The sequence below is a fragment of the Cetorhinus maximus genome, chromosome 12 (genome assembly GCF_964194155.1).
Source record: "Cetorhinus maximus chromosome 12, sCetMax3.hap1.1, whole genome shotgun sequence".
Taxonomy (NCBI): domain Eukaryota; kingdom Metazoa; phylum Chordata; class Chondrichthyes; order Lamniformes; family Cetorhinidae; genus Cetorhinus; species Cetorhinus maximus.
Genome location: NC_135890.1, coordinates 29,673,416 through 29,699,318, shown reverse-complemented (window position 1 = coordinate 29,699,318; position 25,903 = coordinate 29,673,416). Strand labels below are relative to the sequence as shown.

Here is a 25,903-nt window from a genome sequence, read left to right as displayed (position 1 = left end):
AAATCCACGACCTCTGCCACCTGGAGCAAGGATAGCAGATACATAGGAACACCACCATCTGTGAGTTCCCCTCCAAGCCGCAGATCATCCTAACTTGGAACTATAGTACCGTTCCATCACTGTTGCTGGGTCACAATCCTGGAACTCCCTAACAGCACTGTGGGTGTTCCTAAACCACATGGACTGCAGTGGTTCAAGAATGCAGCTCACCACCTTCTTGAGGGCAATTAGCGATGGGCAATAAATGTTGGCCTAGCCAATGGTACCCACATCCCATGAAGCAATAAATTACAGAAAAGCCTACCTCCAAACCCGGCAGCCTACGTGGCTATCTCTGAACCTTTCCACAGCGACAGGCCCCACTCCCATTAGCACACCTTGAGGATGAAAATTAGATCATTGGGTCACTTTTCCCCAAGTCAGGCTTGTGGAGGCAGAAATTTTCCCAATGTTTCAGGATGTAGGAATCTTGGAATAATGCTGCAGAGGAGTGGGATTGGGGGTCGAAAGAGATGGGAAAAGATGTAAGCAAAAGTGTTGTGAGGAGGCAGAGAGAAGCTGTGAGAATTATTTTGGAGGAGGAATAAGGGAGTCGAGGTGCCAGGAACAGCACTTTGGGGAGAGAAGCATTGGTCAAATCAACTACTTATGAAGGAATTTATTCAGTGGAGGGTTTAAGGACTGAAGAAAATAAGGATGAATTGGAAGTGTTGGAAGAAAGCGCATCATGACCTGTGGGGTTAGATGAGTGCCATATTAAGCTGATGGGGAGAGCATCCTAATTTAAATAGGGAAGAAGAGGATGGAGATTGCAGCTCCAATGGAAGATTCATATCGTTTCGGAAAGGGTAAGAAGAGTGATATCCTTAAGTAGGGAAAGAGAAAACTGCTAGTATGTAATGGAAGGGGAAAGCACAGTATTGTGAGCTGGATGGAGCTGGCAGAAGTATAATGTCACTTTGAATTGTGTCCAGAAAATGGTAGTGTTTCTGGGTGAATTGGAGGAGTGATTTTTGAGATAGATTTTAGAGAAGTGCTGGTTAGGCTTGTTTGTTGAAATTGGGGGAAGTGAATTGATCGCTCATTCTGAATACTGTCCAATTTTCTTTTCCATGGATCAGAAGCAAAAAAAGCTCAGGAAACCAAATTCCAATTTAAGGAAACGTTGAGTTAAAATATGGCATAATTGCATAGTTTTCTAAATATTAACATATGGAATATATTGCCTCCTAGTGTGGTAAGTTTAGTCAAATGCACTACAGTAATTCAATAAGGTAGCTCATCATTATTTTCTCAAGGGTAATTAGGGATGGGTTATATATGCTGGCCTTGCCAGTGATGCCCACAACCCATGCACAAATAAAATAAACTTAAAAAGTATAGTTTTGAATTATGAGCAACCTCAATAAAGATTTATAGTATAATTAGGGTTGAAAAGAAAGGGAAACTAAATCAAGAAGTAATAATTCAATTATACCTAGCTTGTTCATTGTTTGATTTCTCCTCGTCATTCTTAAAAGCACTGACGTGATGGAGCGTAGTTCCATGGGTTTGAATAGCCCGCGAATACCTCTCCCAATTAGTCCTTATTCATGTGTGAGTGCAGACAGTGAAGGATGGCAGACTAGCTCCTTTTGGAATGCATCAGATCTAAACCCATTTCCCTCTTTGTACGACATGATCACTTTCCATCAAGCAACAGAGATTTGCAATCAGGAGCAAGGATTTAATGGTTGTGCCTCAAATGTCCCCATGGCCGAAATCTGCTACTTCAGCACAAACTAGTAATTAAACCTGTGATCTTCTGGTCTGTGTTGCTTAATGCTGCAATTAATTACCATTAATCATGATGCCATTTCGTAAGCTAAGTTTAACTTTTAAAGGCTCTTTGATTGCGAAATATTGGAAGACTAGAGGTCTTTCAGGAGCTCCTGATTTTTCAGATCCTGACATAGAATGAGTTTGAATGTGAAAAAAGACCTGCATTCAACCTTGACTTTAGCAAAGTGAGGGATTTGTAGGTTGTTGTATTTTGACTTTATTAGGCAATTATTAAATGAAGTAGATAGGCTTGACATCAGGCAAAGATGGATAATATACATTGACAAGAGCAGAGGACATGCATTTGTTTAATTATTACAGGGTAGTTTCTGCTTTGGGTGCAATTGACAATTCCAGCACAAATTGCATATATTTAAAAAGTGGTTTCATTTCTTACGTTTCGACTCAAGCTAACTTGCATATTGCTGAATGCTAAATTTGCCATTAACCAAAGGAATTGGGAAGTGTTTTAAAATATAATTTTTAAAAAACTACTTTAAAATATGTACCTTGATACAACTGAGATTGGTAACTTGGTAAAGCTTGACCAGTACAACTGAAAATTGGATTACCTAAGTATTTTTAATCACATTGTCAATCTCTACTTGTAAGTAACCCATTTTTAAATGACTGAAAATGTCAGTTTTTACAAATGTACAGGACCATTTGCGAGTTGCTTTGTGGTACAGTAGTTAATTTCTTAGTGAATTTTCAAAAAAAACACATTTTTGGTTGTGCCTACTAGAGCCCTTATAGAGTCTTGATAGCACAGAAGGAGGCCAATCGGCTCATCAAGTCCATGCCAGCTCTCTTTAGACGCATTCAATTACTTGCGGCCAAAAAATCCAACTTTGTTTTTCAAGTCTCTTTGAAGACTTACAAGTTAGTCCAATTAATGCAAACTCCCAATGGTGATTAATTCATCCTCGAGGTGTGGCAAGTTTTGAGTGGGGCCTGCGTATAGCAGGATTTTATTAAACTGGTGTAAATGATTGGAGAAACTCCAATTAAATTGAATTTAAATTGTGCTTAAAATCCTATGAACTTTTGCGCAGGTTATGCCGATATCAGATAAATTGCGCCAAAGAAGACCAGGGTGACTAAATGGAAACTTTAGCCTAAGATTTTTCTTGCACTGTGTTTATTAATCTGTTTGTGCTGGATTGGTATAGGAGCGATCTGTTATTTTGTTCAGCTATAAAATGTAGGAACAGGGGCTGCTTAAGTTATTGTCAGTGTTGTTCAGATTTAGAAATTAAACTTGTCTAGTTCAGGTCTAACCGAATAGTTCAGCTTAACTTAGTGCTTTTTCTTTCCAGGGCTTTTTATTTTGCTAAAGATGAGAAGCGGTGCTATTGGCTGTCATTTAATAGCAAAACAAAAGGGGTGAAAGGGAGGCCAGACAAAGGATTTGACCTTTACGAGAGAAAAGGTAATGTTGTGAAAATTAAATAAATCTGTGATGTGCCAATTTGAACAATATATAGCATTGTCGGTGATGAATTTTGAGAGAAGGCTAAATGCAACTGGACTTTCCATCCTTGGGACACTGCCCTGTGTACAGATTGCTCAATGCGTGGATCCAGTACTTTTCAGGATTCACTAGATTATCCCAGCAATTTACAGGACTGGAAACAAGCCGTATAACCTGACTGTTTGTATATCGGGTCTTCTTGGAAATCATTTTCAAGCAACTATTTGTAGCCTAATGGCTTAAGGTGGATTAAAGTCCACTAAATTTCAGTTTTAAGTAAAAAAATCATCAGTTTGCGGATACCTGAACTTTGAATTTCTACTATTGTCATCATATCGACCAGAATATTCAGTGACGGGTTTCAGATTGAGAGCCAATATTCCAAACTTGGGTTATTTACAGAACTTCAAGCACAGGTTTGGAAGGGTGCAGAGAGTAGATCGCTGTTGAACGTATGAAATTTTATCAGAAGAAATAATTAAAGGTGGATATCAGAAAAGAAGATATAAATTCTAAAAGGCCCAAGAGTCCTCCCTGCCCCTTAGCTGCATTTCAAAGGCTGGAGGAGCATGGGCAGGGATTAACAGTGAAACCCCAAACTTAAACATAAGTGTTATGACACAGCAGTTGGTAAGTCAGAGTCATAGTCATTGAGGTGTACAGCACAGAAAAAGGCTCTTCGGCCCATCGAGTCTGCGCCAATCAAACAAGTACCTAACTACTCTTAAACCCATTTTCCAGCACTAGGCCCATAGCCTTGAATGCTATGGCATCGCAAGTGCACATTCAAATACTTCTTAAATGTTATGAGGGTTTTTGCCACTACCGCCCTTTCAGGCAGTGAGTTCCAGATTCCCACCACCCTTGAAAAAATTCTTCCTCATATGCCCTCTAAACCTCCTGCCCCTACCTTAAATCTATGCCCCCCTGGTTATTGATCCCTCCACCAAGGGGAAAAGTTCCTTTCTGTCTACCCTATCTATGCCCCTCATAATTTTATACACCTCAATCATGTCCCCCTTCCATCTCCTCTGCTCCAGGGAAAATAACCCCAGTCTAACCAATCTCTCCTCATAACTAAAACTCTCCAGCTCAGGCAACATCCTGGTAAATCTCCTCTGCACTCTCTCTAGTCCAATCACATCCTTCCTATAATGCCGATTCCAGAACAGCATGCAGTACTCTAGCTGTGGCCTAATTAGCGTTTTATACAGTTCCAGCATAACCTCCCTGCTCTTATATTCTATGCCTCGGCTAATAAAGGCAAGTATCCCATATGCCTTCTTAGCCACCTTATCTACCTGTCCTGCTACCTTAAGGGACTGGTGGACATGCACACCAAGGTCCCTCTGATCCTTGGTACTTCCCAAGATCCTACCATTCATCGTGTATTCCCGTGCCTTGTTTGTCCTGCCCAAGTGCATCACCTAACACTTATCCGGATTAAATTCCATTTGCCACTGCTCAGCCCATCTGACCAGCCCGTCTATATCCTCCTGTAATCTAAGACTATCCTCCTCACTGTTTACCACCTCACCAATTTTCGTGTCATCCGCGAACTTACTGATCGACCCTCCTACATTCAAGTCTGAATCGTTTACATATACCACAAACAGCAAGGGACCCAACGCTGATCCCTGTGGAATCCCACTGGACACAGGCATCCATTCACAAAAACACCCCTCGACCATCACTCTCTGCTCCCTGCCTCTCAGCCAATTCTGGATCCAATTTGCCAAATTGCCTTGGATCCCATGGGCTCTTACCTTCCTTATCAGTCTCCCATGCGGGACCTTATCAAAAGACTTGCTGAAGTCCAAGTAGACTACATCAAATGCATTGCCCTCATCTACACACCTGGTCACCTCTTTGAAAAATTCAATCAAATTGGCCAGACATGACCTCCCCTTAACAAAACCATGCTGACTGTCCTTGATTAATCCCTGCCTCTCCAAGTGTAGATTAATTCGGTCCCACAGAATTGCTTCCAATAGTTTCCCCACCACTGAGGTTAGACTGACTGGCCTGTAGTTCCCTTGTTATCCCTTTGTCCCTTCTTGAATAACAGTACCACATTGGCTATCCTCCAGTCCTCTGGCACCTCTCCTGTGGCCAGAGAGGTACTGAAAATTATTGCCAGTGCCCCTGCTAACTCCTCCCTTGCCTCACTCAACAGCCTGGGATACATTTCATCTGGGCCTGGAGATTTATCTACTTTTAAGCCTGCCAGATCACTTAGAACCTCCTCCCTTTTTATGCTAATTTTTAAAAATTATATCACAGTCCTTCTGCCTGATTTCCATACCCATGTCGTTCTTCTCACTTGTGAACACCTAAATTAAAGTATTCATTTAGAACCGGCTCCACACACAAATTACCACTATGGTCCTTAATCGGCCCTACTCTTTTCCTAGTTATCCTCTTGCTCTTAATGTACTTGTAAAATAACTTTGGATTTTCCTTTATTTTACCTGCCAATGTCTTTTCATGCCCCCTTTTTGCTCTCCTAATTTCCTTTTTAAGTTTCCCCCCTCTACACATTCAATGCTCCTCCACGGCTTCCGCTGTTTTGAGCCTTCGGTATCTGCCATAAGCCTCCCCTTTTCTCTTTATCCAATCCTGCATATCCCTCAACATCCAGGGTTCCCTGGATTTGTAGGTCCCACCCTTTGTCTTTACTGGAATATGTTGGCCCTGTACTCTCCCTATTTCCTTCTTGAATGAGTCTCATTGTTCTTACCTAAAGGTAGCTGCTCCTAGTCCAACTCTGGCCAAGCCTGCATTGTTTAAATCCCAGAGGGAAATCTGTCATAACCTATATTTCTAATTGATATGTTTGAGATGCAACTCTGAATTCAGAAATAAACCAGCCAAGCCTCAACGGGTTTTTATATAGAACAAACTTAAACATTTATTAATTTAACAAGAAATTAACACATACACATGTCTACAAATTACTACCATAATAACTTTTAAACAAATCCCCAAATTAATCACCTCCAGTTAAATCTTCACCAAGGCAACAATAACCCATAGACTTTAAACAGACACCAGGCAAAGCACATTTGACCTTACAAATTCAAAATGAGGTCCCTTGCAATTTGGTTCCATTGCAGACAGTTGTTGGCTTACAGGTTCTTTAGATCTTAGATGCCTCTGACTCACACACACAAACTTCTCGTGGTTTATACCTAGCTTTCCCCTTGAATGTAAATTTTCCATTCTATCACTAGGTTTTTTTTTATAACATTTTACCTCTCCAAACAATAATCCTTTCATTCCACCAATTTTATTAGTAATATAAATACATTGCTTGGCATCTCCCAGCTAGGTGCAAGATTTTACCCATTCTTTTCTTTACCTTCTATCCTTATATTTACCTAATTAACATCTCAAACTACTATACAGCAAAGTACCCAGACTAGCTGGCTTTAATTCAATTAAGCCATGCATAGACACAGACGCTACTACAATTCCAATTTGAAATAATTTCCAATAACATAATATTAATAATATTAATATCTCTTCATGACAATAAGAAAACACAAGGTAGAAGCATCCTGACCTTCTGTTTCATGCCTGCTAATGTGGTGAATGTGTTACTTGAGCTGCACCTGAGGAAAGTGGCCCTTTGAACCATCCCACAGCACCATCTTTGTACATATGTATTGCCAAACCCCAGCTTTCAGATCACTTTAGTTACATCATTTCCAGCCCAGTGCTGTATGTAGCTGGTGTCTTTGCAATAGATGGCATGGTTTTGTGTCTAACTTTCTGTCAACCCTGCAAAGATGCTCACTGTCAGGTAAGTCTGTCTGGGCCAACAAATGTGTTGCGATCTTGGCTGTAGCCTCCACTCAAGGTAAGCCGCCTGTTAATCACCCTGACATGCCTTCTTTCATTTATTGCCACTGAAAATAGCAGTAGGCAGCATGAAAAATCCATGTGCTCTTAAATCAGCCAGTGCCACAGGGATAACCTGGAAAGCCTATAGGCTTCACATCCTGTATTCCCAATTGTTGGGAAATGATGGTAGCATGCCTCCCACACCCCAGGCCTCCCATCCCAAATGTTCCAGGGCTACTGCCCTCAACTCAAAAAAGTTGCCCATAGTAAACTGGAGGGAATTCCTGTCGAATGAAATTCCTGCTTATTTTCTATGAACTGTTGCCACCTAAAGAGAAACTGTTCATCATAATGGAAAGCTATTTGCGTTAATGTTGTGTCAATGAAAATCTTCTTCTGGACAGGGATGCAATATTAACAAACTTGTTTCATTTTCTCCAGACTACATTAGAGAATGTATTATTGGAAAAGGTAAAAACTACCGGGGTACAAAGTCAGTGACAGAAACTGGTCAGACCTGTCAACACTGGAATTCAACAATCCCACACGACCATAGGTAACGTATAAATTATTTTTGCACTTGATGATGTTATTGACTTCATCCCCTCCAAGCAAATTAGTCTGCTTAGCGTAAAGATCATAATGCAATGTTGGATTGTTTAGACATCCCAAAGTAGCTTTACTGTCTGAATCCAATGCGAACCAGGCTCCATTAATCCACTAGAGTTGAGGATATGTTTTAATAGAAGGATTTCAAAATTGAGGAGTTCAATACGTCCCTCAGTCTTCTGTTTGTCTTAAAATTTACAGATTTTTAAATGTCAATAAAATGAATATGACTCTTGCCATTGGACCATTACAGGACTCCATCAGAGAAAAATATAGGTAGTAAGATTGCAAAGCAAAAACAAAAATATTTTTTAGATGTTGTGCTGCATAACTATGCATTATGTTTGAAAAATTAGATTCTAAAGTTGTAATTTTTAAGTGTTGTAGATAAACCTCCTGAGGAGCATTTAGGGGGAGGTTTGTGGTATTGTTGCTGGACTAGTATTCCAGAGACCTGGGGTAACGCTCTGGGGACTCGGGTTCGAATCCCGCCACGGCAGATGGTGGAATTTGAATTCAATAAAAATTTGGAATTAAAAGTCTGATGATGACCATGAATCGATTGTCGATTTGTAAAAACCCACATGTGGTCAAGGACACCCTTTAGGGCGTCCTTACCTGGTCTGGCCTACATGTGACTCCAGACCAACAGCAATGTGGTTGACTCTTAAAATGGCCCAAGCCTCTCAGTTGTAACAAACCGCTACAAAGTCACAAAAAAGGAATGAAACCGGATGGCATCAACGGCAATCTCAGCCCTGTTGACTCCGCAAAGTCCTCCTCACTAACATTTGGCAAGTGCCAAGATTGGGAGAGCTGTCTCACAGGCTAGTCAAGCGACAGCCTGACATATTCATCCTCATGGAATCATACATTACAGATAATGTCCGAGACATCCCCATCCCTGGATATGTCCTGTCTCACTGTCAGGACAGATCCAGCAGATGTGACAGCACAGCGGTATACAATTGGGAGGGATTTGCCCTAGGAGTCCTCAACACCAACTCTGGACCCCATGAAGTCTCATGGCATCAGGTCAAACATGGGCAAGGAAACCTCCTGCTGATTACCACGTACTGCGCTCCCTCAGCTGATGAATCAGTGCTCCTCCATGTTGAAAACCACTTGGAGGACACACTGAGGGTGGCGAGGGTGCAGAATGTACTCTGGGTGGGGGACTTCAATGTCCATCACTAAGAGTGGTTCAGTAGCACCACTACTGATTGAGCTGGCCATGTTCTAAATGACATAACTGCTAGACTGGGCCTGTGGCAGGTGGTGAGGAATCAACAAGAGGGAAAAACATACTTAACCTCATCCTCACCAACCTGCCTGCTGCAGGTGCATCTGTCCATGACAGTATCAGTAGGAGTGACCACTGCACAGTCATTGAGGAGACGAAGTCCTGCCTTCACATTGAGGATACCCTCCATCATGTTGTGTGGCATTACCACCGTGCTAAAATCGATAGATTTCGAACAGATCTAGCAACTCAAGACTGGGCAACCATGAGGTGCTGTGGGCCATCAGCAGCAGCAGAATTGTACTTGAACACAATCTGTAACCTCATGGCCTGGCATATCCCCTATCCTACCATTACCATCAAGCCAGGGGCTCAACCCTGGTTCAATGAAGAATGCAGGAGGGCATGCCAGGAGCAGCACCAGGCATACCTAAAAATGAAGTGTCAACCTGCTGAAGCTATAAACACAGGACTACTTATGTGCCAAACAGCATAAGCAGCGAGTAGTAGACAGGGCTAAGCAATCTCACAACCAATGGATCAGATCTAAGCTCTGCAGTCCTGCCACATCCAGTTGTGAATGGTGGTGGACAATTAAACAACTCAGTGGAGGTGGAGGCTCCACGAATATCACCATCCTCAGTGATGGAGGAGCCCAGCACATCAGTGCAAAAGATAAGGCTGAAGCACTTGCTACAATCCTCAGCCAGAAGTGCCGAATGGATGATGCATCTCAGCCTCCTCCGGAGGTCCCCAGCATCACAGATGCCAGTCTTCAGCCAATTCGATTCACTCCATGTGATATCAAGAAAGGGCTGAACAACTACAGCAAAGGCTATGGGCCCTGACAACATTCCGGCAATAGTACTGAAGACTTGTGCTCCAAAACTTGCTGCGCCCCTAGCTAAGCTTTTCCAGTACAGCTACAACACTGGCATCTACCCAGCTATGTGGAAAATTGCCCAGGTATGCCCTGTACACAAAAAGCAGGACAAATCCAACCCAACCAATTACCGCCCCATCAGTCTACTCTCCATCATCAGTAAAGTAATGGAATGCGGCATCAACAGTGCTATCAAGCGGCACTTGCTTAGCAATAACCTGCTCACTGATGCCCAGTTTGGGTTCCGCCAGTGCCCCTCAGCTCCTAACCTCATTAAAGCCTTGGTTCAAACATGGACAAAAGAGCTGAACTCCTGAGGTGAGGTGAGAGTGACTGCCCTTGACATCGAGGCTGCATTTGACCGAGTGTGGTATCAAGGAGCCCTAGCAAAACTGGAGTCAATGGGAATCAGGGGGAAAACTCTCCGCTGGATGGAGTCATACCTAGCACAAAGGAAGATGGTTGTGGTTGTTGGAGGTCAGTCATCTCAACTCCAGGACATCACTGCAGGAGTTCCTCACGTTAGTGCCTTTGGCCCAACCATCTTCAGCAGCTTCATCAATGACCTTCCTTCCATCATAAGGTCAGAAGTGGGGTTCTTTGCTGATGATTACACAATGTTCATTACCATTCTTGACTCCTCAGATACTGAAGCAGCCCTTTTCCAAATGCAGCAAGAACTGGACAATATCCAGGATTGGGCTGTCAAGAGCCAAGTGACATTCATGCCGCACTAGTGTCAGGCAATGACCATCTCCTGCCATCGCACCTTGATGTTCAGTGGTATTACCATCACTGAATCCCCCACTATCAACATCCTGGGGGTTACCATTGACCAGAAACAAAACTGGACTAGCCATATAAATATAAAACCTACAAGAGCAAGTCAGAGGCTAGGAATCATGTGATGAGTAACCCACCTCATTACTCCCCAAAGCCTGTCCACCGTCTACAAGGCGCAGGTCAGGAGTGTGATGGATACTCCCCACTTGTCTGGATGAGTGTAGCTCCCACAACACTCAAGAAGCTTGACACCAACCTGGACAAAGCAGCACGCTTGATTGGCACCACATCACAAATATTCACTCCCTCCACCACCGACGCACAGTAGCAGCAGTGTGTACCATCTACAAGATGCACTGTATGAATTTACCAAGGCTCCTTAGACAGCACCTTCCAAACCCACGACCACTACCATCTAGCAGGACAAGGGCAGCAGATAGATGGGAACACCACCACCTGGAAGCTCCCCTCTAGGTCACTTGCCATCCTGACTTTGAAATATATCGCCATTTCTTCACTGTCACTGGTTCAAAACCCTGGAACTCCCTTCCTAATGGCACTGTGGGTGTACCTACACCACATGGACTGCGGTGGTTCAAAAAGGCAGCTCACCCCAACTTCTCAAGGGCAATTAGAGATGGGCAATAAATGCTGGCCCAGCCAGCGAAGCCCACATCCTGTGAATTAATGAAAAAAGTATTTTCCATTAGTCTTTGAAAAATATTTCAGTAATTCTTTATAAATAATACTTGTCTAGATACAGATGAAGCGATCTTCTGGCAGATAATTCAACAGCAAATATATTTGAATCACTCATGAAGGAAGGCGCTTATTCTTCTAAGAACATTAATCGTTTGAGTGACTTGCCTTTTTCCATGTATTTTCTGAGGAAACTTCTGCTTTACTGCCATAGACTCTTGTATCACTTAGTGGAATGGAACACCATTACATGACCTGACCACTGCTTGTAGGAAAACACTTAAAATCCATTTTAGAAACCGTCAGCAATATGGTCAGAATGTGCAAGTAACATTCTTTACCCATCAAAAGCACTATGATTTATAACTAACGTTTTATTAATGATCTTTACTTGCTTCAAAAAGTGATACAGATAAAGAGGCTTTGCAACTTTTACCAGCATAGTTCTGCACTTTCTTTTATGTTCATTTCTTTCTATTTGAATAAATCAGCTTTAAGATCTAGAATTATGAATCAACTTGTTCTGCTTGTAGTGCATCAGTAATTGTTGTTGACATAGTTAAGTGCTCTCCCTCGCAACATATCTGATTTCGAAGAGCTGGAATTTACCCCTCACTTTAAACCATCCTCATTCCTTCACTTTCACAATCAAGTTTAGTTGAAGGAGACTTCTGTTGTCCTTTGTCCCTTGGTAGCTCTTTGGTCACCGCATCAAAATAGTACCTTCTATTTTGCATTTAAAAATGTGGTACAAGTATGTCATAATGATACAAATGTTTAAATCACATAAGATTTTTTTTATCTGTAAAGCTTAATGTTCTCCAAAGAAAACTGAACATTATCAGTTGGACATTGAAAAACTAAAGTATGTAGTCATGATAAAACATGTCAAGTGATTTAGTGTTTTGAACTTTCAGTAAGCAAATATGAAGCACTTTCACAAATATGTATTAATAACTGCAAATCCAAAAAAAGTAGATCAACACGTATTTCCTTTTTGAGCAATGTTTCTTTTTCCCTTATCAGATGGATGAACATCCATGTTGGGAGATGATAATTTATGTATCAAATGTTGGTATCAGTCACTTTTAGGTGACTTATTACATGGGTCAAATGCAGGTTAAAGCCCACCAATAAATCTTAACTTCAACCTCTGGAGCATGTGAATATGTCCCCTTTTAATTGCAGCAGCCATCCCTTTGACAACTTTGAATAAAGTTGCTAATTTTAATGCAAAGTGGGCTTAATGATATGTTTCTGCGCTGTTAACTCTGTTCATGGAATTAAATTGAAACTGCTCAAGTTAATTTAGAATTTTGAACTCTTAGGGCAGAATTTTACGGCCCTGTTTCAGTGGGGATGGGGCTGTAAAATGCGGCGAGATATTCTAAACCTCATTGGCTTCGGCGGGAACGTAAAATCCCGCTGGCGTAAGATTTCGCTCATACAGTTAGCATAGCATTTTACCCCATCAGCCCGAACTAGGTTAAAACACAGTTCCCAGAAGTAAGAGGACATAGTGAGAGATTGATCAAATCCAGGTGATTCTTATTCTAGTTGATTTATACATCTTGAAACACAATAGATTTAATAGTTTTTGGAGTGAATCCAGGTTGCACATGTCGTTAACTTGAAACAGTTTGTCTACCTAACTAGGTTTTTGCCTTCAAGCAATCGCGATAAGAACCTGCAAGAGAACTACTGCAGGAATCCAAGGGGTGAGGAAGGAGGTCCATGGTGCTTCACGATGGACCCAAGGACTCGTCTGGAGAGCTGCGCTATTCCACAATGTTCAGAAGGTGACATGTTCCCTTTGAGATGTACAAAAAAAATCTCTGTTTGCAAAATGTTTAAATATAATATGCAAGATCAGATCCATAAGGTGAAGAGTCTGGACTGTGGACGGTTTGAGAGCACTGAGAAGTATTTTTAGATGTACATTAGATTCAGATGGTGTGAATCAGTGATGGGATGAAATAGTTAACTTGCCCATCATTGTTTGTTCCAATTCATTCTGCAGCCCCCACTTCAAAAGAAGTGTGCAGTATTTGATTTTAAGAAACTTTTGACCAAAACATTTTTTTCCTACTTTAAAATGTAGTTGAATGTATAACATGTAATGGAGAAACTTACAGAGGACCCATGGACCACACTGAGTCTGGAAAGGAATGTCAGCGCTGGGACCTCCAGATGCCACATAATCACAGATTCAATCCTGAACGGTGAGAGCAGCTAAAATACTCAAGGGCTTCTTTGAGATTTCAAGATCTGCAAGATTTCAACAACCAAACCTGTTTTGAATAAGTTCAATAAATTAAACATGGTGCGATCAAAAGCGCTCAATATTGTCTTGAAGAATTGAGCCATAATTTCAAATTAACATGAAAGGAATAAATACATCAGTGTTTTTAATTCAAATTCAATGCAAGGAGCAATATAGAATGAGTTCTGATTGTTTCCCTTGTATCTGTGGAACCGCACACAAGCTGCCCATAATCTGTCACAAAGTGAACCCAAATTGGGAATCTTGCTCAAAGTGCCAGAAGGATGCTTGATGAGCAATGGAAATATTAGATTGGTGTAGCAGACTGATGTTCAGAGTTTTAGACTAAGTTGCATGCTAAAGCAGCGAAGAGGAGGTTGACACTATAGCCGAGAGTACTTGCCACTTGCATTAGTTGCCTGAACTGGGGAAGTGTTGCATTTGTTGGCATTAATATTTTCCACACAGAAAACTGGACATTGTCTGACATGTCAATACGTTACAATGCTCTATCTTGTTTGTCAGCTTTGTGTAGCACACACCATTCCATTTCAGGAACTTTTTGAAACTTTGTGGACTCTTGAAAATTTCTCCAAAACATTATCTGATTATCTTGACTTAAATATGTCATTGAACACTTGAGCAAAATAAGCTATTGCAATCCTTGTGGTTTCATTTGCAGATTTCCAGATAAAGGACTTGATGATAATTATTGTCGTAATCCTAATGGACATATCAAGCCTTGGTGTTATACACTTGACCCTCATACCCCTTGGGAATATTGCGCCATTAAAGAATGTGGTGAGTAAATATTGACTTTATTTCTTATATAGTTTAAATTTAAAAAAATAGCCAGGGGCTTTCTGCATCAGCAACAAACTACTGAAGTCTCTGGTCATTACTAATGACTTCCTTAGTTGTCAATCCTGAAACCCAGAACAATGATTCATATTTTCCTTCATGCAGAACCACTAGCTGGAAAAAACCTTACTGACCACTGCAAAGCCTCATATGTTGGATTGTTAGCATTTAGTTACAAGAGCATTGATTTCTTCAGTGATATATAGTGTGACTAATAAGTGTTATTTACAAGATCCCTCTTCCCTGTTCTGACTTGGCTCGGATCATGATCTGACTTGATCTGCAAAATAATGATTCAGAAGCTGGTCTTTGGGGTTCAGCTAATCACTCCAGGGAGTTTTGGGCTTCACGGCTTGCTTTTTTAATGCATTTCCTCAACCATTGAATTTATGCAATTAATTGTTTCAGGATGTTTACTGAATGAAACATGTCTCGTCCTTAAGTTTGGGGAGATGGTTTGTGAATAAGAAAACTTTGTGATAATGCATTTGCCAATCTAGAATGAACACAGAATGGGACCTTGGGTACAGTACTTAGCATTTTTGAAAAGGGGCTGGCATTTTCTAAAGAAACAGTTTGTATTTTGACTTGGGTGCTGTAATAGCTTTCCAGGTTTAATACGAACGTAATTCTGAAAGGAGTCCTCTGTTTGACGCATTATCAATGTTTCAGTTCACAATTGTGATCATGAGTCGGAGGTGACTACAGAATGCTTCAAGGGTCTTGGGGAGAGTTACAGAGGGATCATGAACACCACACCTTCAGGAATCCCTTGCCAACGCTGGGATCGGCAGTATCCTCACCATCATAACTTCACCCCTGAGAACTATAAGTGCAAGTGAGTAATCTTGCTGTTGTTGAGGTTATAAACCCTGTGCGTGGTTGTTGTTTTTTATGACTTTCTAATTTCTTCCAGATGGTGTGGTCTTTTTTTTTTCTACTCTTGAAATATTTATGTGATATTTATGTAATATGGCCAGGGGATGGTTGTGGGCTGTAGTTGGACCAGCTGACCGAGGAAAGCGGTCAGAGGTGGTCACAGGGGCTATTGGTGAACTATTGCTTTGTGAAGAATATTACATAAAAGATGCAGCAAAGAAAGAGGCTACGTGGCTCAAACTGGTCCATACTGATGTATATGCTCCACATGAACCTTCTCCCATCCTACTCCATCTCACCATATCAACATATCCTTCTATTTGCTGATCTAGCTTCCTCTTAAATGCAAAGATAATTAAGAATTCACTTTTGATATTGGATGTCAGGGATACTCAATTTTACTGTTGACAGTAATACGAATAAAAACTGGGTTAATTCCAAGTTCCTAAAATAAGATCCTGCCACCTTTGCAACCCAAATGCAAATCAAATACTGTGATAACTGTTGCACTGATGAATGCAATATCACAATTCGAGACAATGGCCTGGATTTTCATCACCAAGGCAGGTAGTGGGAGTCGGGCAAATTCCTGGCCCTGCTCGACAGCCTCCGGAGAAAGTGCCTACAAAGGAAGGATCTTCATTGCCAGGGGATGGGTGTGGGCTGGAGTTGGACCAGCTGACCGAGGAAAGAGGTCAGAGGTGGTCACAGGGGCTATTGGGTGCTGAGGTGGGCTGTTTAAAAGGCCCGCCCTGGTGCTGTGAGATTTCTTCCCAGTTAAAGTAAAGATAAAGGCCCTTCAGCCCTTACCCCTCACATTCCTTCAGCCCCCACATACTCCCGTGCCCCATTCATGCTACCTCATGCCCCCCACCCACCCTCTATGGACCCCCCCATGTCAAAGTAAGGCCCCCCCCCCACAAGAGTCCCTATGGTCCACATGACCCTTGCCAAGATGAGGCCCACCATCCACCTCCATGCATGAGGGACTGTAGACGGTTGGTGGGCGGGATCTTACCTTGGCATGCGGGGCATGAAGAGCCTTAGGGAGGTGGGTGGGGGGGGCATACCTTGGCATGGGGGCATGAGGGGGACCATTTTTAAATTTGCCTTTTTAGAAGGCCTCCTCATGCAGACCACTGTTCACAACTCCTCTGAGGGGCTGTGAGCCACAAGTCCTTTAAACCCTGGCCTGATTCCATGAAAATTGCGGAGGAGTAGGACATGCCTGTCAGCACAATGGAGCTGGCCAGGCTGGGAGCGCAGGCCGTGAGCTTTTGACCCGAACCAGCTCACACCCTTTAAAGCCACTCCCGTACATCAGACAGCTGGGAATAGGGTCAGGAATCCCAGAATCGGGAGCCGCCCGCCATTTTTAATGGGCTCCCAAGTCATCCTGAACTGGTGAAAATCCAGGCCAATAAAACTGATTAACCGGAGTTTTTTGAGAAGCAAGAAGAAATTGTATAGAATGTTTCCACAGTGGGAGGCTGCGGTTGTGATAGGGTACATTTTCCATTCTCTGTGCAAAGAATGAACTTGATAGGCCCAATGCCTTTTCTTGCTCCCTATTTGGGGGCATAGAAAACTAAACATATTCTACCTGTCAGTCAGGCGCAGAAAATGTGTTGCTGTTGTTTAGCTTTTTAGAGGATTTGGTGTTACCATTGTTACAGTCTTGGGTTTGTGTGCCAGATGCAAAATTGCATCAACAAACAGATTTGCTGCATCATTCAAATTATTGGGCAATTCAACTTTGCAGTTACAAACTTGCGATCGCCAAGGAAACAGTGATGTAAGAAAGCAGGGTTAGCACACAATCACACTAAAGTATTCTCACAGACAACAAAACAGCAAGATAAAATTACTGAATCCCTTTACTTTTAATTTAAATGTTCAGATGGTCAGTTTTATGATTGTGATATAGAAGTTAAATTGTGATAAATAACCATTAGAAAACATTAGTTTAATAAAATGTGAAACATTTTATCATAATGGAGAGATGTAACACTGTACAAATATAAAATTAACTTTTCAGGGCCAGAGAGAGTGTCTAATAGTAATAATGAACTTAGGACACTGTTAAAAACCCAGCCACATACTATTTAACAAAGGGCTTTTGCAGCAAGACTAATGTGCCTAAAAATGGAAGTTGTTGTCAATTTATTGATTGTTTAGCCGTTGCATTCTGGAGAACCTCAACAGCACACATCTAAAGGAGCGTAAATCACTAGACAGCCACTTCTGGATTTCTGTGTTACATTGCATATATGCTGTAGTATAAGGGTTTTCGGCATAGCAAGTGTTACTGTGGGACTGGAGAACAGTGCCACCTATGGTATGATGTAGAGAGTCACATGATAGTGGACTGAGTACAGTAATAAAAACAAAAAACTACTGCGGATGCTGGAAATCCAAAACAAAAACAGAATTACCTGGAAAAAAATTACCTGGAGTACAGTAATAGTCTAGCAGATGCCAGCATGGAGGTTGTACCTAGTTAGGGCTATATCCTGGAGATGTACATAGTTATGTGTTAACAATAAGTGTTTCATGTTCAACCACACAAGTCCCCAGACCTCTTTGTGAGACACAGAACAAACCTGTACAACATATTCAGGCTCCCAAAGTTACTATCCGTTTCAGTGGAGTAATGGTGCTGAATGCTGACTGTTTTGCCAATGTTACTACTGCAAAATCTGGGCCCTTATTATGAACTTGTACTGTGTTTATAAATACATACACTGGACCAAGTTGTCATATTTTGGAAATTTCTAGATCCTTAATTTTCTCCTCAAACTAACTTGTTACGATGCCTGTAAATATATATTTTGAATTTATGGTGCAGAATTTTCCGCTTAGCGTGTGGGCGCGCGCCCGACATGCTTAAGCGTGAAATGGCACGCGGTGACACCAGGCGAGCGTCCTGATGTCATTGCGCACTCGTGCAATATTTCGGTCAGTGGGTGACTGCAAGAGTCGGCAGTGCACCTGCCGACAATTAAGGCCATTAAAGTAGCAATTGATGGTGAATTTTTGCTGCCCGTCCAGCGTTACAGTTGGTGGGCGGCTGAATCGGCCAGGCGGCCTTCGCATTTTTGAGGAAACCTCATCCAAGGGCGGGATGAGGTTTCCTTGGTTAATTTTTAAAAAAAGATTGAAAGGTTTTGAAAGAGATTTTCATCATCCTTATGTTGAGGTGTCTTATTCTGACGTGTGGACATTTTTTGCTGATTTTACATTCTGCTTTTATTGGTTTTAAATTCATCAGCTCCCTGAAGCACCTCTCTGCCTTCAGGGAGCTTTCCTTCCGCGCTCCCCTGCGCCCGCGCTGACTTCAGCCTCCACCCTGGCAGCGCTGAGCCTTTCAGTGTGCGTTACACGCTGGCTGCCCGTTAATTGGCCAGCCAGGGTGAAATCGTGGTCAGAGCCGATCGCGGTTGGCGGTCCGTCCCCCGGCCACTCCCGGGCCCACCGATCACGGCCGCCTGCTAACCCAAAAATTCTGCCCGTGCAGTTAGTTTATCTTGAAGAAGTACCTTCTTCAGACAAACAGCATTGTATAAACCATGATAATCTTTTGACCTTCTATTAAAGGCTATGTTGATCAGTGGTGAACCTGAAATTTTCATGAAGAGTGATCTGTTCACCAAGATGTAACTCCTTCACTGAAAACACATTATGGGTGAATTAGTCTATGAATGCGTAAGCTTGCAAAATCACCATTTGATGCTTGATACCATCGTATGGTATTAATCTTTTTAATCTCTGAAAATATAGCTCTTTCAATTGTTTGGAAACTTTTTAAATTTCAAAATATTTTACACAATATATACTCTCACAATTATTCCATCTTATAACATAAACATATATTAATCTGTTGTGTTTTTAAAAATTCTCAGAATTGTAGTCATTTTAAAAATTGATGAGTTTTAGCCCACATGTTTTTGTATATGCATATGTATGCCATGTGTTTGTGTTGTATCCGTGTGCATTTAGACAGCTGTGAACACTCAACAAAGGTCAAGTGGGCTTCTTATGATTTTCGTTGCCCATTTTTAGCTATGTTTATTCATTGAGGCCCAATTAAACTCTTATGGTCCGTGGCCATTTTTTATTTTTGAAAAAAAAAGCTTAGAACCTATTTTAGAAAGAATTGAAAGCAGAACTTGCTATTCACTGCTGACGAATCGGAGGTAGAGGTAGCAGCTTGCTGCAAGTTCATCAATAGAAATTGTGGCTGTCTTTCACTTCTGCCAGTATCCTGGATTATGTAAAATGTGGACAAAAACAGGTCATTCAGCTCAACTGGTCTGCGCTAGCGTTCATGCTCCACATGAGCCTCCTCTCGCTCCTTTCCTTCTAATCCAAATAGCATAACCTGTGATTTATTTTTTCCCTTGTGTTTATCAAGCTTCATCATGAATGCATCAATGGTGTTTGCCTTAGCTCAAGCTCATGAACTAACGCTATACTGAAACTTCGGGCATAGAGATTAGGAATCTTTGAATATTTTGTATGTTTCTTATTTATGTACTTAAATAACCTTTATAACATGTTGTTTTGTTGGTGGTATATGCTTCCATCTGGAGTGTCTTCATCTGGCGCACCTTTGCTGATGGTTGAAGACACCTATACAAGTGTTGCACATGAAGCTACCAGGGTTAAAAGCAAAATACTGCAGATGCTGGAAATCTGAAACAAAAATAGAAAATGCTGGAAAAACTCAGCAGGTCTGACAGCATATGTGGAGAGAGAAACAGAGTTAATGTTTCGAGTCCGTATGACCATATGCTTTTGTTTCAGTGTGGGTTGTTGTTTTCTGTGTTGGTGTCTCTTGCCAAGCTGCTGTAGCCACTGGGTCATCGTGGTGGTACATTTACCAGCCCACGTGAGGTGTCGCCATTTTCTTCCGTCATCAGTACTTACTGCCAAGTGAGATAATCGATGTTTAGGGCCTTTATGTCACGCTTCCAAGCATTCTTGAAGTGGAGCTTTGGGGGTCTAACTTTTTGTCTGACTCTGGCGACCTCACCATACAGAGAGTCTTTGGGTATGTGACCACCTTCCATTCTGTGGATGTGCCAGAGGCAGTGAAGCTCTGCCTTTGTTTGATGAGTGCCAACAAAATTAGGAGCTCTGCTTTTGAGAGGACTTCTGCGTTCATGACTTTGTCCAGCCAGGGTAATGCGCCACAGACAGCAAGTTTTTTGAGCTTATTTTCTTGATAATTGTAACTCGTCCATGTTTCACAGCCATACTGCAAGATGATGAGAATATAGGCCTTAAAAACTTGCATTTTGGTTCTAAAAGTCAGCTTGATGTTACGCCAAGTGCGGTTTGTGAGTCAGCCAAAGGTGGTAATTGCTTTTTCTATGCGTGTATCAAGTTCTGCATTAAGGACAGGTTGTCTGTCACTGTGGACTCGAGGTAGCAGTATTGGCTCACCACTTCCAGTGGGATGTTGTTTAGTCTGATCAGGGTGGAGATGCAACACCTTGCCCCATTTTTTTGATGCTTATAGTCGGCCAGAACAAGTTATAGGCATGGGAGAGACAGTCCACGAGTTTTGGTATCTGAGTTTCTGTGTGGGCAACCAATACAGCACCATCAGCGTGGAAGAGCTCTCTGATCAGGACACAATATGTTTTTGGCTGTGCTTTCAGTCTTGATAGGCTGTAGAGCTTGGCTTCTGAACTAGTGTGCAAATAGACTCCTTCCATAACTGCAGGGAAGGGCAAAGGTCAGGAGCATGGAGAATAAGATACCAAACAGAGTGGGGGCTAGGACGCAGCCCTGTTTCGCTCCATTCTTCACATATGTTATTGCTCCCTAACCCTCCCGCTTGCCGACCTTCTCCCGCTCGCCCACTGCCTCGCTACTGCTCGCCCACTCTCTCCCTCCCGCTCGCCCACTCCCTCCCGCTCGCCCACTCTCTCCCTCCCGCTCGCCCACTCTCTCCCTCCCGCCCGCCGGCTGACCCCCTCACGCCCGCCAGCCGACCCCCTCCCGCCCGCCCGCCGACCCTCTCCTCGATGACCCTCCCACTATCTGACCCTTCTGCTCACCAACTCCCTCCTGCTCGCCATTTTGTTTCACAATTAATAATTTTAAGATTAATTGTATTTTATGGTTGCATCCAGAATTTGTAATACTGTAACATTTTTTCCTAAGAGGTTATCATATTAAAGTAGGAATAAGTGTGAAGTATCCACTTCGATACAAAAAACAGAATGACAGAGTATTACTTAAATGGTGATCGATTTGGACATGTTGATGTACAAAGGGACCTGGGTGTCCTTGTACACCAATCACTGAAAGCAAGCAAGCAGGTGCAGCAAGCAGTTAAGAAGGCAAATGGTATGTTGGCCTTCATTGTGAGAGGACTTGAGTACAGGAGTAAGGATGTCTTACTGCAGCTGCACAAGGCCTTGGTGAGACCACACTTGGAGTATTGTGTGCAGTTTTGGACTCCTTACCTAAGAAAGGATATCCTTGCCATAGAGGGAGTGCAGTGAAGGTTCACCAGACTGATTCCTGGGATGGCAAGATTGTTGTATGAGGAGAGATTGGGTCGATTAGGCCTCTATTCACTGGAATTTAGAAGAATGAGAGGAGATCTCATTGCAATGTACAAAATTCTGACAGGGATGGAGAGACTGGGTCACAGGGATGATGTTTCCTCTGGCTGCAGGGTCTAGAACAGGAAGTCACGTCTCAGGATATGGGGTAGGCCATTTAGGACTGAGATGAGGAGAAATTTCTTCACTCAGAGGGTGGTGAACCTATGGACTTCTCTGCCACGTAAGGTTGTGGAGGCCAAGTCACTGAATATATTTAAGAAGGAAATAGATAGATTTCTACACTCTAAAGGTGTCAGGGGTACGGAGAGAGAGCGGGAGTACGGCATTGAGATAGAGGATTAGCCATGATCATATTGAATGGTGGAGCTGGCTTGAAGGGCCGAATTACCTACGCCTACTTTTATTTTCTATGTTTCTAAGAATAGTACATCATGAACAAAACCAAGATCTTTAGCAGCCGAGTTATGATTCCCAGTTTGCAATGTTGAGAAACAATTTTAGCTTTGCTTCAACTCAAACTGTATAGGACATCTAGGGAGTGAATTAAACCAGACAAAACTTTGGCAGACAATGGCAGACTACAAATGGCACGAAGCAAACCAGTTAACAGACAATTTGTTAGGCTGCCAAGAAAATTGTTTGAATTCCCTCACGTTTGAAAACAGCAGCTGTTGAAATGTTACGAATATTTGGATGTTGACAAGGAGAGTTGTGTTTTGATTGGTAGATAGCTAAAATAAATGTTGGAAATACTCAGCAGGTCAGGCAGTGCCTGTGGAGAGAGGAACATAGTTAACATTTCAATTCGATGACCTGTCATCGGGTTGACTCCATAGTTGGCGCTGCAGTTTGATATACTGGGTCTTGTGCTGCTCCAGGCAGGTGCTACCTGGTATAACATTGCTTTATGATCTAATAGTTATGACAATGAAAATGGCTGAGTTTGAAATATAAATGTAAATATATGATTACGATAGATCTGGAACATTCTAACATGCTTATCAATTAGTCTATATATTTTAAATAAGAAACAGTTTGCAATGTAAATGTTACATTTTGTAGTTTTGCATAGAATAAGGAGTAAGTCTGTTCCTTTACTCAAACCGTTGACATCCTGCATCCTGTAAATTTTAGTTCTGATTATTTTACAGGGACTTGAACAAAAATTATTGCAGGAATCCTGATGGAGCAGAAGCCCCTTGGTGCTTCACTACAGATCCCGAGATTCGAGTAGCTTACTGTTTTCATATCCCGAGATGTGAGAATAAGACTCCTCTTTCAGAAGGTATAATGTGCAAATGACTGTCTGTATTTCAAATGTGCCTAAAATAGAGAATTTCTTCAATAAATAATGGGGATGTTTCTTAGTTCAGAGATTTGAGGATGCTGGATCTTGGTTACAGTTTAAATGACGCCTTTCCTTAGAAACTTTAGCACCATTTAAACAGACAGCAATATTCTCACTATAGTCTCATTGAAAACCAGTAGAGCACAAGAGGGCAGCAAAAGCACGCACTGGCCTGAAATCTACACGTTCCTGCACACAGATTCATTCAGCATTGTTGTGAGAGGTGGCCGAGTTGGTACTATTGATAGAATTGATTGGCAGACACTTCTTAGGTGGAAACTTCAAGTTTATTTACAAGGTACTCAGCAGCAAATACATGTGTGCTTTCAACTCAAATTCTATCTCTACACTACTAACTACCAACTACTGAGGTAGCCCATGCTACTCTCCTGTTGGGTACTAAAGATCATGTAGTCCTCCTTAACCAGCATTATTCTTAAAGGTATGTTACATACTAAATAAAAACATAATTACTACAGGCATGGAAAGTACACTACTGCTGAAATGTTGGAAACACACATGGCTGGATTTTGGAGGTGGGTTGGGAGGTGGAATCCCCTGTAAAGTGACGGCAGAAGGCGTCGAGAGAGGAGCCTGACATCTTACTGCACACGGGATATTCTCAGGATCAGGAACGGCATCTCCATTGGGTGGGAGGACACTAATTAACAGGCACTTCCCATCCCTGCCGGCATTGTACTGGTGTTGGATAGGCCCCTGCCTTAGGGAGGGACTGGTAGGGGAACTCCGGAGGCCTTTCGGTGGGTTCATGGATAGGGGGAGCCTTCCTTAAAAGCTGCCCCATGGTCTCCAGAGGGGCTTCCAGTGACAACAGTCACCCTCGTGGCTCCAACACGGCTGCTGCAAGGCTCACCGCTCTGATCACTGGGCCTGACTACCTGACCCAGCACAATAAATTAAAAATCCTACCTGGCCTTCAACGTGCTTTAAAATGGAGGCTCCCTCTTCCTCTCTCTGCAGCCTCAGCAGCAGCCAGCAGTAATATCCCGTGCAGGGTCCTGCCACCCGTGCACATGAGCCTGGCACCTGTTTCAGTCCTGACAGGAGGATAAGCCAGGAGTTGGAAAAATTACCACTAGTAAGTTGGTCAACATCTGAAAGAGAATGATGGAAATAGAGACTTTCGAGAAATTGGGTGTGTTTTAGGGTTAGACCCTTTATCAGAACCATTGCAAAGAAGAACTTGGCATTTATATGGCACCTCATTGTATCATATCCAAAATGTTAACTTTGAAGGTCCATCTCAAATACTAACCTAATCATTTGTGTTCTGCTCTATATTACCAACATGTTTTCTTGTCACAGTTTTTCTTTTTTTATCATGATTGAAGTACACTGTGGGATTGATTTGTTTAAAGCACACTTGTGTTGAGACTGAGGTGGGAACAAAAAGTAGAGAGGCTGTACAAGGATACCAACTATTTTTTGTTCACTCCCAAATCTACTCTAGAAAAATATTTGGTTATTAATCTTTATCCTTCATCACCTCATTGTATTTCTGGGGCATTGAACAGATTATGGAAAAGCTTTGAGCTCTACAGTCACCCATCAATCCAAAAATGACCCACAAAGCAGCTAATCTCTTATGCAAACCAGAGATTTGAGTCAGGAGGCTTTTTAGTACAAAAACTGAGATTTATGTAATAATTTAAAATCATCTTTTATAATCTGATTTTTTTTTGGACAGCAGTGATTTTTTAATCTTCTAAACAATGATGATATGACTTGCCATAATGAAGCCTGACCTGTAAAAGAATAATTATGATATTTTTGTTTTTAAATATAGCATTATAACTAGATATATTTCTAAATTCAATGGTTGAACTTCAGATTAACATCTTTATTCCGCAAGCTTTTTTGTGTTGTAATTCATCTGTAGTTTTAAATAATAAAATGTATAAAAGGCTTTCAAAAGAGAATTGGATAACTATCTGACGAGAAAAATATTTGCAGGGCTACAGGGAAAAGGTGGAGGAGTGGGACTAAGCAGGTTGTTCCTGCAGAGAGCTGGTACAGGCATCATGGGCCGAATGGCCTCCTTCTGTGCTGTAACCATTCATTGATTCTGTTGTGATCTTGAGAAATTGCTTTTGTTTTAACTCGCAGATCATGTCCTGGCGATCTAATTAACATGATGCCAGGGCTTACCCCAGTTTAGCACGTGTTACTGAATCATGGACCCCGATTATCTGTCGGGCATGCATGGGAGAGGCTGTGGAGCCTGACAGGACCAGGTTGCAGAGTTCTTGCTGAACCTAACGGCAGAATCTCAGTAGCAATTGAGATGTGGAAATGGACCAAATGTTTGTTTGAAATTTCACTTAATTATCATTTGAGAGTCAGGAATAAATTGTTCGGGACATGTGTTCAAGAAATGAAAAGGGTTAAAGGTATGATTGGGTAGTTTGATGGGTTCCTGTGGAAGAAGTGTGCTCGACACACATTTTGCGTTGCTATGTGCTGCTGCCTTGCTGGGCTGCTATATAGACCAGCCCCTTGAATGCTGAGGTGGTGACTATCAAATCATACCCCAGACTGAGTCAGTGATTTTAGGAAATGTTGGGTAAGGAGTGGAAAATGAGAAAGATG

General features: G+C 42.0%; 1 protein-coding gene across 2 annotated transcripts in view; it reads left to right on the top strand.

Moving 5' to 3' along the window:
• Positions 1-25,903, top strand: part of LOC144687341 (hepatocyte growth factor-like) — a 71,624-nt gene that overhangs the window by 7,968 nt on the left and 37,753 nt on the right. For both annotated transcript variants that reach the window (XM_078553327.1, XM_078553328.1), the window contains exons 3-9: positions 3,141-3,253; positions 7,583-7,697; positions 13,015-13,157; positions 13,460-13,580; positions 14,304-14,422; positions 15,155-15,320; positions 23,097-23,230. In XM_078553327.1, coding sequence (XP_078409453.1) covers positions 3,141-3,253; positions 7,583-7,697; positions 13,015-13,157; positions 13,460-13,580; positions 14,304-14,422; positions 15,155-15,320; positions 23,097-23,230 — 911 coding nt within the window. The remainder of the gene's footprint in view (positions 1-3,140; positions 3,254-7,582; positions 7,698-13,014; positions 13,158-13,459; positions 13,581-14,303; positions 14,423-15,154; positions 15,321-23,096; positions 23,231-25,903) is intronic.